Source organism: Perognathus longimembris, chromosome 17, assembly GCF_023159225.1.
Source record: "Perognathus longimembris pacificus isolate PPM17 chromosome 17, ASM2315922v1, whole genome shotgun sequence".
NCBI lineage: Eukaryota > Metazoa > Chordata > Mammalia > Rodentia > Heteromyidae > Perognathus > Perognathus longimembris.
The window spans coordinates 15,577,523-15,596,620 of NC_063177.1; the positions used below are offsets into that span (position 1 = coordinate 15,577,523).

Consider the following 19,098-nt stretch of genomic DNA (forward strand, 5'->3'; position numbering starts at 1 on the left):
AATAAGGACCTTTAAAGTTGGTTTCTATGTCGTTTGACATGTTTCCATGATTGAAGACTATAAGAAAAATTATGCTGCAATGAAAATGACAAGGACTTCATACATGCCTGTCTTAAGGAGTTATTCTCTTTACATAAGAAGTCCACCCAATGAATAGCTTTAGCAGAGGCCTACCATGATTAAATTTAAAGGGTGATATTCCAGATGTCTAGGAGAAAAGGAGGGGTGCTTTTTGGTGGATAGCTCAGTCTAAGAAAGAGTCAATTAGTAATGTTTCCTGGAGGTAGGCCAATATCACTGGACTATATCCTTCTTCCTCCCAAGAAATTGCTCCTGTGGGAATGTGTAGGGCTTAGGACAATTATTGAGCTCCAGCCTCCCACAGGACACGTGGAAGCTCACACTGCTACTATGTGGGAAATAAAGTCTAAAGTGACTCTTCTTAGAGCCCAGGCCTGGGACCCTGGGGCTGTTACAGAGTTCCCGATGTTAATGAACAGAACCCGGCCGTGCTGCAGACAGCCTGTGGAACAGCCCTGGGCCACCAGAGGAGGAAGCCATGAGCTTGTTACCAGACTGTACCTGAAAGGGACAAGCTCACAGTACACAGGCAGCCTTTCCACACCAAGTTCCAGTGAGCCAGTGGCACGGGTCATTGTGATGGTGGCTGAGATGGATGTGGCTAGCATGGTAAGTGTCGCCATGGGGGTGGGATGCAACCATAGAGGGCTCCTGTTCATCACCTCAAAACTAGTACATCCAAAATCCGGGGAGAGGAGATGTAAATAAGGTCTGATCCATCTCCAAAGAACCTGAATGAAGGAGATAGAAGAGACTCATCAGCCAGGCACAGGTGGATCATACCTGCATTCCTAGCTACTCAGGAGGCTGAGGCCGGAGGATCATGGTGCAAATCCAGCCTGGGCAGGAAAGTCACCAAAAAAACCCAAAGTGAAGATGTGGCTCACGTGGTAGAGCACTAGCTTTGAGCAAAAAAGCTCAGAGGCAGCACCCAGGCCCTGAGTTCAAGCCCTAGGATTCACACACAAAGAGAGAAGAGAGAGAAAGAGAGGAAGAGAAAGAAAGAGAACAGAGAAAGGAAAGGAGGGAGGGAGGGAAGGAGGGAGGAAGGGAAGGAAAGAAGGAAGGAAGGAAGGAAGGAAGGAAGGAAGGAAGGAAGGAAGGAAGGAAGGAAGGAAGGAAGGAAGGAAGGAAAGAAAGATGTAAAGTCCTGTCATGTGACAAGGAAAGTTCAGTGAGACCCTGGCAATTGTACCAGGTGAAGAGAGGAAATAGCATTAAGTCTTCCCAACCAAATACTAGGAGATCCCGATACAGCCTTTGCAGTCAGAAGACACCCTGGTGAGGGCTACCGAGCACAGGTGATGGGCAAGCACCTGTGAGGGAGGCTGCACAGGTCCCAATGGCCCAAAAATTTCCCATACAAGGAGGATGGCTTGGTGTGGGGCCATTGCCAGGAGCTGGAGTACAGGTAAGGGAAGAAAGTTTTCCCTTCACACGGGGGAAATTCCAGGTCAGCCTTTCAGGATGGCTGCGGATTTCCTCCTCTCACCCTTGTGGGTTCACTCAGGAGCTGAGCACGGTGTGGTATGTCCCAGAGACAAATCCTTTCCTGGAGGAATGAATTCTTTGCATTAGGTTTGGGTGGGAATTGAGGGTATTTGTTCATCAAAGCAAGCCTGTTGTTGATTCATTGTACCCAGGTTCAGATTGTATCCTGTTTCTGGCTTATAATACAGGGTGGGTGAATTGTACCTCCATGCACCCCTCCACATGACTTCAGGGCATTGAGCAATGTGTTCTGTTTACTTCCTTATGCCCTTCAGCTTTCTGAGGACAGCAGGCAGAGGCCAAGCGGCAAGCCAGTGCTCACACACTCATTCAGGCGTCCTGTGTGTGTTGAACAGCTCCAGGGCCACATTAGCTCGGGCACAGTGGTCATCAACACACAGGGACCTGTCTCACAGAAAACATCAGTCTACTGGCGAAGCCAAACTGACCAATGACAGTGGTAACTGGGGTGGTGAAGTGTTATGTCACAATACTCAGTGAGATGCAAAAAGCCTCTTCGGGACGCTAGTGTTGTGAACTAAGAGATCAATAGGTATTCAATAAAGGGATGGAGGGGGGCTGGGGATATAGCCTAGTGGCAAGAGTGCCTGCCTCGGATACACGAGGCCCTAGGTTCGATTCCCCAGCACCACATATACAGAAAACGGCCAGAAGCGGCGCTGTGGCTCAAGTGGCAGAGTGCTAGCCTTGAGCGGGAAGAAGCCAGGGACAGTGCTCAGGCCCTGAGTCCAAGGCCCAGGACTGGCCAAAAAAAAAAATAAATAAAAAAAAATAATAAAGGGATGGAGGGGAGGAAGGTTCCAAGCAGAAGCAATAATTCAAGTCCCAAGCTAAGTGGAGGAGAATTGAAAAATGTCACATTTGGTTCTAAGACAGCGGACCTGGGTCAGATGGATGATGACAAGAATAAGGGTCAGACACAAGGAGACAATGGGGGTCAGATATGAGGACACCACTGGGAGGTCAGGTATGAAGAGACTTGAGGTGGGGCTGGCATGAGGGAAAGAAGTCAGAAGAGAGGCACAGACTCTGTTGGAGTGTCGGTGAGAGAGGGACCCAATCAGCTGGCCAGCAGGTGGCGATGTGGTCCCAGTGGAAGCTCTGCACAGCCCTTCTCCAGACCACAGCAACCCAAGTCAAAAGAGGGAAGTGCTGTGGGCCTCACCCCTGTAATCCTAGCCACTTGGAGGCTGGGATCTGAGTATAGAAATTCAAAGCCAACCCAGAGGAGAAACGTCTGTGATATTCTCGCTCTTGTTCTCTTGAGGTGATTTGGGATATTCCAGGTCAGAACCCCTCTAGGACTCACTGAAGGCAGACCCCCTCCCTCATGTCCCTGACCTTCGCCCTCCCCCTGCAGCCTCTGCAGGATAGCCCTGGCAGGAGCCCTGGGTTCAGCTTCACTGTACAGTAAACGCCCCTTTCTAGGGGGTGATGATGATCTGGCCGACCCAGGCTTTCAGTCAGATGTGCTGTGTCCTTAGTCCAGCTTAGGGCACCCAGCACTCGGAGGTCAGTGACCTCCTGGCATCTGTCATCTTGCGGGGTCCTGGCCTCCTCCCCTCAGCTGTTCTCATGGCTGCTGTGCTGCTGGGCTCTCAGTCTCAGTCTGTTGCACAGACACAGAGCGCAGTCCCTTGCACTAAGCTGAGCTCACCATCCCTTTAATGTTCAAGAGTCCTAAGCACCCTGTGTTCCCATTGCTGCTCCTGGGGCTTTATTAAAGTACGTTATAGGTACAGATTGGGCTTCTTGTCTGCCTTGGCTAGTGCTTTTGGCAATGAAAATGCAGTTGCAGGAAGAGAATAAAGGCAAAATAGCAAATAACCAAACAAGACTGTCTGAACATGGGCTGTCATGAAGTCAACACATACAATAAAATGGACAGTAACTGGGGAAACAAAGTGGGGTTTATTAGTAATTAAATAAAAACAAGGGGGCTGGGAATATGGCCTAGTGGCAAGAGTGCTTGCCTCATATACATGAAGCCCTGGGTTCGATTCCCCAGCACCACATATATAGAAAATGGCCAGAAGTGGCACTGTGGCTCAAGTGGCAGAGTGCTAGGCTTGAGCAAAAAGAAGCCAGGGACAGTGCTCAGGCCCTGAGTTCAAGCTCCAGGACTGGCCAAAAAAAAAATAGAAACAAGGGTATACTTACACTTCAACTTGGAGAGTGTTCTAATTTTTATAATAAATTTTTTCAGCTAAGAACACAGAATTGTTTTTAATTTTTTATATCTTGGAATTTTTCCTCATTCAATTTTAGTTTTATTCCTATAGGCTTTAGGCTTGTAGCATTTTGCAAAGTTCTGTTTTTTGCTATTCTGCTGCTGTGATTTTTTGAATTCCTATTTCTAAAGTGTAGTTGCTAAAATTGAGAAAAATCTGTGTATGTAAATCTCTCGTTTCCAACCTTCTTTGGGCAAATAGTCTCTACCCACAGATACATAGTTCACACTTGGCAAATATTCATGGAATGAAAACACACTAATCATTCAGTATCAATTCAATATCATACTGTTCTAGAAATATCTGTCTCCTCCCTCATGATAGAGCTTCTTGTGGGTTCTCCCAGAAAATGAGAAGGAGGAATTGATTTGACATGACTGAAGACAAATACATAAGTTTTATAAAGTTTGGGGAAATAATGTTTGAATCTTGATTTTACCACCTAAAAGCAGTATTAGACAAGTACTCTGGACATCAATTTCCTCAAGTGTAACTAGAGATTCAAAATGGCTTCCTCATGGTGGATCACAAAGGTTAAACCAGGTGAAAGGTAAAGAAATTTGAAAGCATCCTGGACAGGAAGCTCTCTGTATGTGTGGATTTGTGTTTCATGAAGCTTGATAAGTCCTGGGACATGTAAATGTGTGGGGCTTCCTACCCTTCAAAGACTACATGGTGCTGGTGTCACTGGCTCACGCCTGTAATCCTAGCTGCTCAGGAGTTTGAGACCTGAGGATCGTGGTTCAAAGCCAGCCCAGGAAAACCCTCCATGCAATGCTAATAATAATTTTAATCTTTCTAGTCTTGACTTAAGCATAGGTCTCATCTTTATGAGGTTGGCTTTTAAACAAAGATATACATAGGTTATCTTCTTAAGATAGCTTCCATTGATATACTAATGATTTTAATCAGGAATGATGTCAGGTGCCTTTTCAGCATTCCTAAGGATGAGAGTACCATTTTTTCTATAGAATCAGCCTCTTGTGCCTGGCAGGGCCCCCATGGGTCAAACTTGTCATGTTCTTTAGGTGTTCTGTTGACTCTTTCTGAGAATTGTTTTACATCAGTTTTCAAGGGGGGTTTCTTCTGTGATTTTAGCTTTTGTACATTTCTCATCAGTTTATTCATGCTCTATTAACTACTGTGGGCTGTTCTTCTTTCTATAGTTTGAGCAGGCAAAAAAGGAGATTGTCTGCCTTTTATGTGTTTGACATACTCTCCTGTGGCAGTATGGGATCCAGGTACTTCTTTAGCTCTTTGACAGAGAAACTGGACTGTTTTTCCTTTCTTTTTCCTTCTTTCGTTCCTTTTTTTAAAATGGGACTTGCTATGTTGTCCATGCCAAACTCCATCTCCAGGGCTCAGAGGATCAGCCTCAGACTCCCCAGGAACTACAGGTATGCACTACTATGCCCACCACCCTACTATGTTTTTGTTGTCAGCTGTTTGCTACTTTTCCTGGAAGGGGCTTGGACACTCCAGTTGTGTGCCTGAGTGCAGTCACAGCTCATTCCAAGCCAAAGTCTTAAGGAGCATTGTATTTTTGTTAAGTTCTCTTGCTTTTTTCCCCCTTCTTTTTCCTAAGAAAGACATGTCCCATCCCAAAGAGAAGTGGCTCCTCTGGCTTGGATCCCAGAACAAAGACAACACATGAAACAGCATTAATCAAAGGTACATCCAGATTACACATAATATGAGTGGGTAAACAAGCCTTTGTTTTCAAGCATTGGAGGTGTCTTTGAGATTTGAGGGTTATTTCTATCACCAAAAAAAAAAAGATAAATGGGATCTTATTTCCTATTCTGCAATGTAATTAACTTGAACTTCCCACCCCTCTCAAGCTATTTTTTTGGTATATTACATTCTCCAGAGATAATATATTTATGTCACGTTATACATTTACTTGCATGGACTTATGCAAAGTAGTCTGATGGCTTTCAAAAAGCTTTAATCTCCCTGTCATTTCTTCTTTTATCTAATTGTGTTCCTCCTTTCACTTGCTTTCTCTGTGATTATCGGGGACAAAGGTTGTATGTTTTCTCTCAAATGTGATGACTAAAAGATAAACATACATAAATAAACATGGGATCACAGACAAACATCTACATGGGTACAGTGTAATGTTTGAGAGGATTAGAAATTGAGAATGTGAGAACAACACTGGAATCCATTGCACCAGTGAATGAAGAGGACAAAACAAGAACATTGAAAGCTGTTGAGAGATTAGCAGGTAGCAGTTGGGAAAAGTCAGAGTGGGCAATGAGATCCATCTGACTAGAGAGCAGTAGATCTGCATGTGTGAAATGCCATGATAAAAACCCCTTGGAATAATTAACATTGTGGGCCTATGTGGACATGTCAAAATGAAATCCCCTTGCTAAGAAAAATAATAATTTAGATGTTTACACATACTTTGGATTCAAAAGTTGATGGTGGTGGTAGGGATGATATTAGGTGTGAACCCAAAACTGCATAGGTGCTATGCAGGTCCTGAGCCCTTAAGGCATTTTTATTTTGTGATTGTGCTATGAGATGATACGTTGAATTATTGCTACTCTGAGGTCCTTATTGGAAGTTCTCTCTGCTGCATGCCGTTTTTTCTCTGTATGTTCAATGAGAACTTGGAACATGCACATGTCTTCATGCATGTTTTTTTTTTAGTATTCTCTAACCTTACTTGTTAATCACCTAGTAGAATTTGAAATGACATAAACTGAAGTCTTTTTTATTCTTTTTGCCAGTATTAGAGTTTGAACTTCACTTAGTACCTTGTGCTTGCTTGAATGGTGGTCTACCATTTGAGCTATACCACCAGCCCAGCTTTCTCATGGTTATCTTGGGGAGTGCCCTTTTTTGAAATCAGAACTGACTTTGAACCACAGTGCTCTAGATCACAGCCTCATGAGTAGCTAGGATTGTAGGCATGAGCTACCAACACCAAAATAGTACTTTTTACTATTATATGTCTTTTTCTTTCATCATCCTCAACTTCTACCTCAAAAACATTTTCTACTTTTTACATGGTACACAGATTTCATGAATACTATACTTTTAATAATTTAACTGTGCATATAGGTCTTGTTTTTAGAAGGTAGACTGTACACTGCCTAATGCTTTTTTGTTCTGAGTTCTGCCTTTGTTCAACATGAAGATCATGGCCTTTGGTTCTTATTAAGTTTCTATGTTTTTAATCACCATCTCTTTTTTAATCATTCAATTTTTAGCTATTCCCTGAAAAGAGAAATTATATTTAATTTCAGAAGAATACTAGCTGGCTCACCCAGTAAACACATCTGTGTGTGTGAGAGAGAGAGAGAGAAAAAGAGACAGAGAGAGAGAGAAACAGAGTGACAGAGACAGAGACAGAGAGATCTGAGGTTCTGGAAAGTCAATGCCATGACTTCCTCTCTGCTGGTTCTCTGATGCCTTGAAAAATAACAAGCTTAATTGGTGTTTACCAAACATTGCTTGTGGAAGACTGATTTCTAGTAGAATGAATAATAAGCTAATAAACATTTTTGTCGTCAGAATATTGAATTTGGGGCAATAATACATCAGAAAAGTCCAACTTGGCTTCAAGAATATATGTCAGCATGTATAAGAGACTCTGAAGCGAAATTTTATAAAACTTTAATGTCGTCAGTTATATCCATCTTGCTAGGTTAAAATTTCCCTAAGGTTCAGTATTCCCCCAGCTTTATTACTTGACACCATCACATGTCCAGAGTTGTACTTCATCTTCATTGAATGAGTATGTGAATAAGTGAGCGCATGAGTGAAAGCTTCGTGACTCTAGGAGAGCACAAGTAAAGGAAAAGAAGTAGGGGCAAATCAACTCAGGACAGGCAGAGCTCGACATCAAGCAGGAAGTCGATTTCAACTTCATGAAATTGTGTCTTCTGGACTTTCTTAGAATCGTGCATTTGGTAGGCTTTAATTTAAAAATAAAACCCTGCATGCACATAGTGGGGGATCTTTACAAATGAGCTGTCATTCTTTCTTCTCCAGAGGTCAGAGAAGGAGTGGCATGCCCACTGATCATCTGACATGAACCATTTCCCAGCATTTTCAAGGGGAATCGCTGGAGGTCTGTCTCTCTGTCTGGCCTCTTGGGCCCATGGCAGGAGAGAATCAGAGCAGTAGCTTTGAGTTCCTCCTCTGGGGGCTGTCAGAGCGCCCAGAGCAGCAGCACCTTCTCTTCCTGCTGTTCCTGTGGATGTACGCCATCACGGTGGCCGGGAATCTGCTCATTGTCCTGGCCATCGGCGCAGACACCCGTCTCCACACTCCCATGTACTTCTTCCTTGCCAGCCTGTCCTGCGCGGACATCCTGTTCACCTCCACCACAGTGCCCAAGGCCCTGGCGAACATCCACACCCACAGCAGGTCCATCTCCTACGCAGGATGTCTGGTGCAGCTCTACTTCTTCTTGACCTTCGGGGACATGGACATCTTTCTCCTGGCCACAATGGCCTATGACCGCTTTGTGGCCATTTGTCACCCTCTCCACTACATGACCATCATGAGCCGGGGGCGCTGTGTGCTCATGGTGACTTCCTGCTGGGCCCTTACAAATCTTGTTGCCATGACCCACACATTCCTCATCTTCCGGCTCTCCTTCTGCTCCAAGAAGATCATTCCCGATTTCTTCTGTGACCTGGAGCCCTTGATGAAGGTCTCTTGCTCTGACACCCATGTCAATGAGCTCGTGCTTCTCTTCTTGGGAGGGGCGGTCATCTTAATCCCCTTCTTGCTCATCTTGGTTTCTTATATCTGCATTACTTTCGCCGTGCTCCGAGTCCCTTCTGCACAGGGAAGGCTCAAGGCCTTCTCGACCTGTGGCTCCCACCTGGCCGTGGTTACCCTGTTCTTCGGGACGGTGATCAGGGCCTATCTGTGTCCTTCATCCTCTTCCTCCAACTCCGTGGTGGAGGACACAGCTGCTGCTGTCATGTACACCGTGGTGACGCCTCTGCTCAACCCCTTCATTTACAGCCTGCGGAACAAAGACATGAAAGGGGCACTGCTCAGACTGCTTGGGGGCAAAATCTCTTTCTCCTAATGCCCATAACCTCAGACAATTCGAAGGCATCCTCTAGCCTCCTCTGGTGAGGGGCTTCCAGAGATTTCGCCATCAGACATCTCAGGTCTTAAGCCCAACACCGCGCCACTCCTCGACTCTCCTCCATGACTTTGATGTGATTGAGGAATGTGGAAAGTTGTTATATTGGGTTTTAAAGTCCACTTGTTATGAGTTTGCTTCCTTGTGCATTTATTTTTTAATCCTACTACATATTTGACAGTGGCTTCATAAGATTACTTTAGAAGCCAGGCACTGGTGTTTCACGCATGTAATCCTAGCTACTCAGGAGGCTGAGATCTGAGGCTCATGGTTCAAAGCCAGTTCAAGCATTGAAGAGTCCATGAGTCTCGCATCTCCAATTAACTACTAGAAAACAGGAAGGGGAGCTGTGGCTCAAAGTGATACAGCACTATCCTTGAGCAACAGAAGTCCAGGGACAGTACCCAGGCTCTGCGTTCAAGCCCCACACACAACCAAAAAAAGAAAATTTGGAGCTGAAAAATTCCTATTCCCTAGTAATCTTGCATCCTAACATCATAGCTCAACTCTTCGCTCACACGCTGTGATCCTGGGGTGAAGTCTGCTGCACTGTCAGTTGTATTAAAGTATAAATATGTCCAGTATGTCATGCCTGTGACAATAAAAGACTATGTTGCTGTTTATATGCTTGCCTTGCATGCATGAAGCCCTGGGTTGGATTTCTCACCACCACATACACAGATAAAGCTGGAAGTAGCGCTGTGGCTCAAGTGGCAGAGTGCTAGCCTTGAGCAAAAAGAAGCCAGGGACAGTGCTCAGGCCCTGAGTCCAAGCCCCAAGACTGGCAAAAAAAAAAAAAAAAAGAATACTACTCACAAAATTGTGGGGTAGGAGAAATTAGTATATATAATACAAAATCACTAAAATAAAGTGCAATGCATTCATTATGTAGTATAATATATACATATACAGCAAAATGGAACACAAATATATACCTAGTACAACAATTTTAAAGGGTAGTTGTATCAAACACTACATTGATAAGAAAGGAGATTGCACAACAGTGAAATGTCTCTACCACACCTGTTGGAATAGCCACTACCAACAACAGGAAATACTCAGTTTAGCTATGGTGTAGGGAAGCCTTTGCGGGAATGGTGTCTGGAAAGGGCCACAAGACCCCACTACTCCAAAGTGGAAGCAGGAAGAATAAAGTCTGTGGCCCATTCCAAAAATAAGCTGGGCGTGTTGGCACATGCCTGTGGCCCAACTACTTGGGAAGTCGAGATAGGAGGATCCAGATTCTAGGTTTACCCAAGCAAAGTTAGTATGATAAACTGGAACAAAAAGGACTGGGGCATGGCTCAAGTGGTAGAGTACTTGCCTAAAAAATGAGGCCCAGGAGTACTAAACACAAAAGGTGATGGTAGAGGTGGAGGGACTGCAAAATAACTTCTGGAGATCCAGAAATGTCTTGTTTGTTCTTTTAAGTAGTCTAAGTGCTCGTGAGTATTTGGTTTGTAAAAAACAAAAATAAAACTCAGCTGCTGCTGCTTTTCTAAAGCATAAACATTACTTTTTTCATTCTGTATATGATAATCATGTTATTTGGAGTTGCCACATGCCCCCCCCCACGTGTTAGTTCTTGTTGTTTTGTTGTTGTTTTGTTTTGTGGCAGTTCTGAGGCTTGAACTCGAGGCATACGTGCTGTCTCTGAGCTTTTGTGCACAAGGTTAGTGTTCTACCACTGGAACCACAGCTCCACTTCCGGTTTTTGAGTGGTTAGTAGGAGATGAGAGTCTGATGAGGACATTTTTTTGTCTAGACTGGCTTCGAATCACTACCCTTAGGTCTCAGCCTCCTGAGTAGCTAGGATTCCAGGATTGAGCCACCAGTGCCTCACTGGTTAGTTCTTGCTTTTGGAATCTTATTCCATTGTGTATCTACTTATCTGTGAATGAGTGTTGGATATTGTATTTCTAAATTATTGAGAGATAAATTGAGAGCTAGGTGATATTATTTGCCTCCAGACATATTTTGTTGTTCTTCCTTTTCTTCTTCTCCTCTTCCTCCTGTTCCTTCTCTCTTCCCTCTTCCTCCTCCTTCTTAGGACAGAGTCACTGTGTATCCCTGGCTGGCTCAAACTTGCCATCTTTCTGCTGGCTCAGCCTCCTGCATTCTAGGATTATAGAAGTATGTCGCAAGGCCTGGCAAAGAATCAACAATGTGGGGGACAGTGTCTTGTGTTAAGGATCAAACTCAGGGTCTCACCCATATTGGGCAAGTGCTTTCCCACTGATTCACATCCCTGGCACCAGTTTGTTTTACTTAGTATTTGAAGCCACTAGTGTTTGAGGTTTTCCAGATCTCCAATGACTCAAAATCCAGGCTTTGAGACATATGCTCTCTTTGTTTCTGGCTTATTCTTGCTCCTAGGGCAGCTTAAAGCATTGCTGTGCAGTAGTGGTTGGTTTCCTTCCTGTAAACAAAACTCATTTCCCTAGACTTTTGCCTCTCCACGTTAACACTGGAGCAATTATTCTCATTCACCTCAAGCTGTCTTGGGATTGTTTCCCCAAGGCCTCTCCCAAACTGATAAATAGGCTGATGTGGTCCCTTTTGGCCCCTGTCTGTGTGAATCTGGGATCTAAGCATCCGTTTGCAGATTCCCTGCACTGATTAGGGCATAAAGGACCTGAAGACAAAATTTAAGGCTTTTTTTTAAAGGATTTTTTCTCTTTTTTTTTTAATAGACAAGAAACAAGCTCCCTGCCTCCTGTTCTTAGGCAACAGGACAAGTCATCACCTTGTAATCAGAAAATAATGGATCAGAATCTTTTATGTTCTGACTGAAGTTTCATCCTATGTGATATAAAAGTAGAGGCAGAAGAACCAGAGCACTCTGAGAGCCACTCCAAGTAGTGGGTAAGATCTGAGGTGTTTCTCTCTCTCTCTCTCTCTCTCTCTCTCTCTCTCTCTCTCTCTCTCTCTCTCTTCTCTCTCTCTCTCCCCTTCCCTCCTCCTCTATCTCCATTTTCTCATGCACATACACACATATTTATGTATGAATGAGATATTGTATTTTTAAATTATTGAGACACACATTGAGCTAGGTGACATTATTTGCCTCCAAACATGGTATTTTGTTGTTCTTCCTTTTCTTCTCCTCTTCCTCCTGTTCCTTCTCTCCTCCTCCTCCTCTTCCTCCTCCTTCTTTGGATAGTCACTGTGTATCCCAGGCTGGCTCAAACTTGCAATCTTTCTGCTGCCTCAGGTAGCAGAAGATTCCTTCGAATCATGGAATTGCTCAATGGTTCTCCGAGTGCTCCATAGGCTCTGTCCCAAGAGATGGCCCCAGAGCCGCCCACCTGGGATGAAGGAAGACCTTCAGGATAAGTGGGCTTCCTGCTGAGGTCACATGGCTAGGGAACAGAGGGAAGCTGCCACGTTTGGGCCCTTCCCTCTCCTGCCCTCCCCTTCTCTCCCTACCTGTTCAAATCCCACAGTAGAGGGCTTGTGTCTCTCAGACCACCTGTCCACACCAGGGCCCAAACCCACTGACCCTTATGGATCAAAGGTGTTTCCAAAAATGTAAGCTCTGATCTGAATCACTGAATTACTGATAATAGAAACGACTCAGCTCTCATAACAGAGCCCATGCTTCAAGGAAAGGGATCCGAAAAATGGTTGCTCTGTTTTTTTTGTTTGTTTGTTTGTTTTAAGCATCACAGGTCATCCCGATACACACTGGAGTTTAGGAAACTCTTGGATGGATGACTAGAAAGCAAAGCTGTCAATTCCCCCTGTGCCCCTGAGGGTGCCTTAGCTTTCCCCAGCCCCCTCATTTGCCCCCCACCCTCCCTCCTGTCCACATGTCCCACTGCACCCTGAGCTCTGGTGAGCTGACCATCTAGGGAAGCCGTTTCTAACCAAGTCCTTTCCCTGTGCTGGGTGTGTGAAGTTCCTCTGCGTGGCAGGAGGGAGATGGCGGCCCAGTTCACCTAAAGCCAGGGCTGTGCAGGCTTGTCTCCGCCATCACGTCACACTGCCACGCTAGGCACACCCTCAGCCCGGAGCTACACTGGCAGGCTGCAAGAAGTAAATGAGCTTTGTGTAAGATTTAGTTAACCTTTGTTTACCGCCTGCCCCTAACTCAATGCTCAAACCTGCTCCAAAGCAATCACTCTACCTATGGGCTTCTGAAACCTATATGAATGCCTTCACTTCCTCACAGCCCGTGTGTGTGTGTGTGTGTGTGTGTGTGTGTGTGTGTGTGTGTGTGTGTGTGTGTGTGTGTGTGTTTGGGGGGGCTGGGGGAAGGGAAGAGGTGTTGTCCTGGGGCTTGAACTCAAAGCCTAGGCACCATCCCTTAGCTTTGCTTTGCTTTTTTGGTTAAGGCTAGCACTCAACTGCTTGAGCCTCAGCTCCACTTCCAGTTATTTTAGGGGTTAATTAGAGATAAGAGTTTCATGGTCTTTCCTGCCTTGGCTGCCTATGAACCACAATCTTCAGATCTCAGTAGCTAAAGTGAGCACGGCTTTCTGGCTGGTTTTGGTTTCTAATTCCTAACCTGGTCAGCCCCTTTCCCTTCTGCACTAAAAGCCTAGGATAACTCATTCCTGTGCTCTTTTCCCATGAGTTGCAGCTCAGAGCCTTTTTTTGGTTTCGGTGTTTGGTGGGGGTTTTATTGTGTTCCGTTTTGCCATGCTGCAGATCAAACGGGACTTGGAATATGCTAAGCAAATATCCCCCTAAGCAGCATGTCAGCCCCTTCCCTGGACCCTTCCAGGCCTAATAATTGTATTAGAATCTGGGCAGTATAGATCTTGTACTATAGCAGTTCAGACGTGGCCATCTCCTCTTCTGGGGCTTATTATTACTTACTCATCTATTTGTTGATCCACAGTCTACAAGTGCTGACTGTCCGGTATTGGAAGGGCTCTCCAGCCCACTTCCCCCCTGCCCTCCTTCCCTGGCCCTGCTTCCCTGGCCCTCCTTCCTGGCCTTCCTTCCCCAGCCCAGAAGGAGAAGGAGAGGGAAGGGAGAGAAGAAGAGAAAGGAAAGGAAAGGGAAAGGAGCAAGGAAGAAAGGAAGAAAAGAGAACTAATCCAATCAAAATTGACTCTTTTGAAGGAGTGGTTGTGTTTGTTTGTTTGTCTGCAGTTAGTGGCTGCGGTTCCACAGACACCGCCCCCCTCTCTAGCTCACCTCCCCAGTCTCCCTGGTACCATCATGAAATGCATGACCCCCACCCCCCCCAAGCTGGGCAGATTCTACTCCCAAGCAAATTCTTGGTGATAAAGCTCTGGAGCTGGGTGTGACGTGCAGGATCTTCTCTCGCAGTGAGCCTCTCTCCAAGACTGAGCTCCTGGAGGACAGCAGCAGCATGAGCGCCCCCCAGAGCCCTCTCCTGCCATTGAGCCTCCAGCTCTCGAACCTGGCCAAGGGTGACCAGACCCCGGCCTCCCCACACTGAGGGTCAGGCCAGCCTTGACCTTCTCTTGATCATCTATCTACTTAAATACCTGTTCTTTTGCCAGTTTCCCTTTGACTCATTCTCAGAAGCTTTAAATAATTTGTTTTATTTTTGTTGTTGTTTGGGTTGTTTTTTTAACAATGTTCACCAGCTCTACTGAAGAGTAAGTCCATGAATTCTTATACACTGGAAGTCAATTGCAAATTGATTGGAACTCACTTTCAAATTTAATGATCTAATGGTTCCCCCAGAAGCAATACGTGTGTGTGTGTGTGTGTGTGTGTGTGTGTGTGAGTGAGTGTGTGTGCCAGTACTGGGACTTGATCTTGGGGCCTGAGCACTGTCCCTTAGCTTTTGGCTAAAGATGAGCATTCTACCCTTGAGGCACAGCTCTATTCCCAGCTTTTTGGATGGTTAATTGCAGATAGGAAGCTCAGGGAAGCCTGGTACTAGTGGCTCACGCCTGTAATCCTAGCTACTCAGGAGGCTGAGATCTGAGATTCCAGCCTAGGTAGGAAACTCTGTGAGACTTAGCTCCAATCAACCACCAGAAAACCGGAATGGCACTATGGCTCAAAGTGATAGAAGGCTAGCCTTTAGTGAAAAAAGCTCAGGGAGAATGCCAGGCCCCAAGTTCAAACCCCCAACTGAGAAGAAAAAAAATTCATACAACATTGAAACTAGGAGTTTCTAGAACGATCACACTGCATAAACACTTGCCATGTTTATTTTATAGTCAGTGGTTGGTTGCTTATTTGTTTTAAGTTCAGGTTTGGGAGGTAGCTCAGTGGTAGAACACTGGCATAGCATGAGCAATGTTGTCCTGGATTCAGTCCTTAGAACCACACCAAAAAAAAGCATTTTAGAAGTTTAGTGAGCATTTATTATAATAAAGCAGAATAAAGTAGGGAGAAATAGGAAAGGGAATGAAGGGGAGTGGGGACAGAAGAATGGAGAGAGGAAGAGCAGATGAATATAGTTTTTATACTCAATGTACATGTGTGATAATGGAACCACACTACTTGAGGGGGATGGGTGCAGTTGGGAGAGATGGAGAAGAAAGATAGAAGGGGTGAGACTGTCCCAGATACATTGTACTTATACACTGATTTGTTGAATCCAAACGCTTTTGTAAAACTACATAAAGATAATTCTTTAAAAAGAAAGGAAAGAAGGAAGAGAAGGAAGTGAGAAAGGGAAGGCAGGAAGGTAGGCAAGTGGGAAAGAGCACCATCTTTTGTACAATAGGAATGGAGAAGACTCAAAAGAATGGTTCTTGGTTCCTGCTATTTATCTTAGAGATTTTATGTACCACAAGAATTTGAAAGACAGAGGACAGGGATCTTCTGTCTGTGCTGCCCAGTCTAGCTGGAACTCCTGGTCTCAGCAATCCTACGGCCTCAGCTTCCTGAGTAGCCAGGAGCCACGAGCTACCATACCCAGCTCTTAAGATTTTTTTATTATTTTAATGAACAAGTTGATGCGACTGATCTTCACATTCTTAACCAATTGAGATTACTTGGCGAGCACGTGTTTATTTATGTTCATGTTGCAGAAGAGTCAGGAAATGGATGGTGGCAACCAGAGTGGGGACTCTGGCTTCCTCCTGGTGGGGATTTCAGAGATTCCCGAGCAGCAGTCCATCCTCTTTTGGGCCTTCGTGTCCATGTACCTGGTCACCGTGGTGGGGAACGCGCTCATCATCCTGGCCATAGCCTCTGACTCCCGACTGTACACGCCCATGTACTTCTTCCTGGCCAACCTCTCCTTCACCGACCTCTTCTTCGTCACCAACACCATCCCCAAGATGCTGGTGAACCTTCAGTCCCAGAACAAAGCCATCTCCTACGCAGGGTGTCTGACGCAGCTCTACTTCCTGGTCTCCTTAGTGGCCCTGGACAACCTCATCCTGGCAGTGATGGCCTACGACCGCTACGTGGCCATCTGTCGCCCCCTCCACTACACCACCACCATGAGCCCTAAGCTCTGTGTCTCCCTCCTCGCCCTGTGCTGGGTCTTGTCTGTCCTCTACGGCCTCATCCACACCCTCCTCATGACCAGGGTGGTCTTCTGTGGAGTGCAGAAAATCCACTACATCTTCTGTGAGATGTATGTCCTGTTGAGGCTTGCATGTTCCAACACCCAGGTCAACCACATGGTGCTGATTGTCACGGGCTGCTTCGTCTTCCTCATTCCCTTAGGGTTCATGATCACGTCTTATGTGTGGATTATTAGAGCCATCCTCAGAATCCCCTCATCCTCTAACAAGTACAAAGCCTTCTCCACCTGTGCCTCCCACTTGGCTGTGGTCTCTCTCTTCTATGGGACACTGTGTATGGTGTATCTGCAGCCCCTCCATACCTATTCCATGAAGGATTCAGTGGCCACGGTGATGTATGCTGTGGTGACCCCCATGATGAATCCTTTCATCTACAGCCTGAGGAACAAGGACATGCACGGGGCACTGGGAAGACTTTTGAGGAAACCCTGTCAGGGACTCATAAAGGGGTAATTTGGAGAAAGTGGCATTGAAGATATGCAAAGGCATTGTCCTGCAGTTTATACTGCAGTAATGAGAACATCACTCCAGTCCAGAATCAGCCTGTGTGTTGTAGCGATAAACACACACACACATACACACACACACACACACGGAAGTCTCACCTGCTATCCTCCCCCCCACACACACACACACAAAAAAAAAACTTTGCCAGTCTGGTAATTAATAAAGTCCCATGAATACTAAATCTTTACAGGATTGAACTGGTCAGCGTGCCTGACAGGGCCACATTCTCAGCTACAGGCAGATACACTCCATTACGGTCTAAAAGTGTCTCTTGAGAGTTATCTTCCATCCATCAAGAGCATAGACAGTGAATGGTAACTGATGGAAGGGTTGGTCGCTGGGCTATGATGGTCTGAAGGAGATCTTGATCCTTAAGAGGTGAATCAGGAGAGCCAGGACTTGAGCTAGCTAGACTTCGGCAGACAATGGCTTTCAGGCTGTGGTAAGGCAGTACAGCCACTCTAGGCTGATAGCCAATGAGGATAGGAAGAAGGCGGGCCTTCCGCAGAACCAGCTAATGAAACACCGAGAGAGATCGGCCCTCGAATTTCCCGGTCTCCGGCCGCCGCGGGCCTTGTCCTCAAGTTCCGCGGGTTGTGTGCGCCCTCCAGTGGCAGCCTACAGAACTCTCCAGCGTCTCCTTGGAAACTAAAGTGTTGTCATTCTCTCTCTCCTCTCTCCTCTCTCTCTCTCTCTCTCTCTCTCTCTCTCTCTCTCTCTCTCTCTCTCTCTCTCTCTCTCTCTCTCTCTCTCTCTCTCTGGTTGTAATTCTCTCTCTGTTAATTCTGGACTAATTTTAGGAATAAATTAAAAGAACAACATGAAACAACCATTCATTACAGGACCACTACCATCTGATAAAACTCAACGTTGATAACTGATTTTAAAACAAAAATGAAATTCCCAGTAAAGTAGGAATTAAAACCTCATAGTAAAGACTCAGAAATACAGAGAATTTCACTCTGCAAAACACTGAGTTTAAGCACACTTATTAAAGTCAAGATGGATCCAAATACCCCAACTGTCACTGATTTTTGTCGCTGCTATTGCTCATTTATGCGTTTTGTTTTGTTGTTTTTGTGGTGTGCCAGTTACTGGAGCTTGAAGACTACCATTCTGCCACTCTAGCTTTTTGCTGGTTAACTGGAGATAATCGTCTCAAAGAGGGGATGGGAATGTGACTTAGTGGTAGAGTGCTTGCCTAGCTTGCACAAAGCCCTGGGTTTGATTCCTCAGCACCACATACACAGAAAAAGCCAGAAGTGGTGCTGTGGCTCAAGAGGTAGAGTGTAGCCTTGAACAAAAAGAAACCAGGGACAGTGCTCAGGCCCTGAGTCCAAGCCCCAGGACTGGCAAAAAAAAAAAAAGTCTCAAAGACTTTTCTTCCTAGGCTGGCTTCAAACTGCAACCCTCAGATCTCAGCCTCTTGAGTAACTTGATTACAAGAGTGAGCCACCAGAGTTCCTGAACACCAATGTGCCCACAGGGCCTAGAAGGGAGGGATCACATCTTTCATTAGGCTACTTTTGATTGGCTGTTTTCTGTTTTGTGGAATCTATTGGCTATCTCTTGCATCATTGTTTAAGTTTTGCTCTTGAGGGAACAACTCGAGCCATGGTTTTACATATCTATGTCCCATCTGGCCCATATCCTGGCCTAAACACACTTCCTCATTCCCCCTGAACCTGAGTGTTTCTCTCTCTCTCTGCCATGTCACCTTAAATAGAGGCCTCCTCCACACTCAAAACTCTGTACACAGAAAATCATATTTTCCTTCTCGATCCCTTCATACTCAGAGGTGGCTATATGATGGAATTGTAAACAGTGAACTATACACAGAAATAGATGCTAGGAAAGCTTGTCTTTCTTCATACAGACCCAGACCCCATCTCCTGGCCCTTCCCCATCTGGAATGCTGACAAAAGAACAGGAGGTCCAGCAGCCATTAGCAACCATGTGGTCACCAAAAGGGTGATGGATGGTGTACACAAAGAAAAGTGAAATAAGCCGAGTACGTGTGGCTCACACCTGTAATCCTAGCTGCTCAGGAGTCTGAGAGCTGAGGATTGTGATTGGAAGCTAGCCCTAGCAGGAAAGTCCATTTGTCTCTTATCTCCAATTAACCAGCAAAAATCCAGAACTGGAGATATGGCTCAAGTGATAGAGCACC

The 19,098-nt window shown here is 45.5% G+C and overlaps 2 protein-coding genes across 3 annotated transcripts; both read left to right on the forward strand.

Moving 5' to 3' along the window:
- The first annotated feature begins 556 nt into the window (after positions 1–556).
- On the forward strand, positions 557–9,003 carry LOC125365611 (olfactory receptor 1P1-like). 2 transcript variants are annotated; one of them, XR_007213727.1, is made up of 2 exons: positions 557–690; positions 4,149–4,446. XR_007213727.1 is itself a non-coding variant. In XM_048365791.1 (2 exons), exon 2 carries the CDS (start codon positions 7,942–7,944, stop codon positions 8,884–8,886), a length of 945 nt encoding a protein of 314 aa, XP_048221748.1. In that variant the 5' UTR covers positions 557–690; positions 7,833–7,941; the 3' UTR covers positions 8,887–9,003. The 2 variants fall into 2 exon arrangements, 1 of the variants encoding a protein (XP_048221748.1); XM_048365791.1 differs by lacking the exon at positions 4,149–4,446 and adding an exon at positions 7,833–9,003.
- A 6,905-nt stretch (positions 9,004–15,908) lies between these two features.
- Positions 15,909–16,874, forward strand: LOC125365829 (olfactory receptor 1D2). The gene has a single exon (XM_048366078.1). It carries the CDS (start codon positions 15,909–15,911, stop codon positions 16,872–16,874), a length of 966 nt encoding a protein of 321 aa, XP_048222035.1.
- The last annotated feature ends 2,224 nt before the right edge of the window (positions 16,875–19,098 follow it).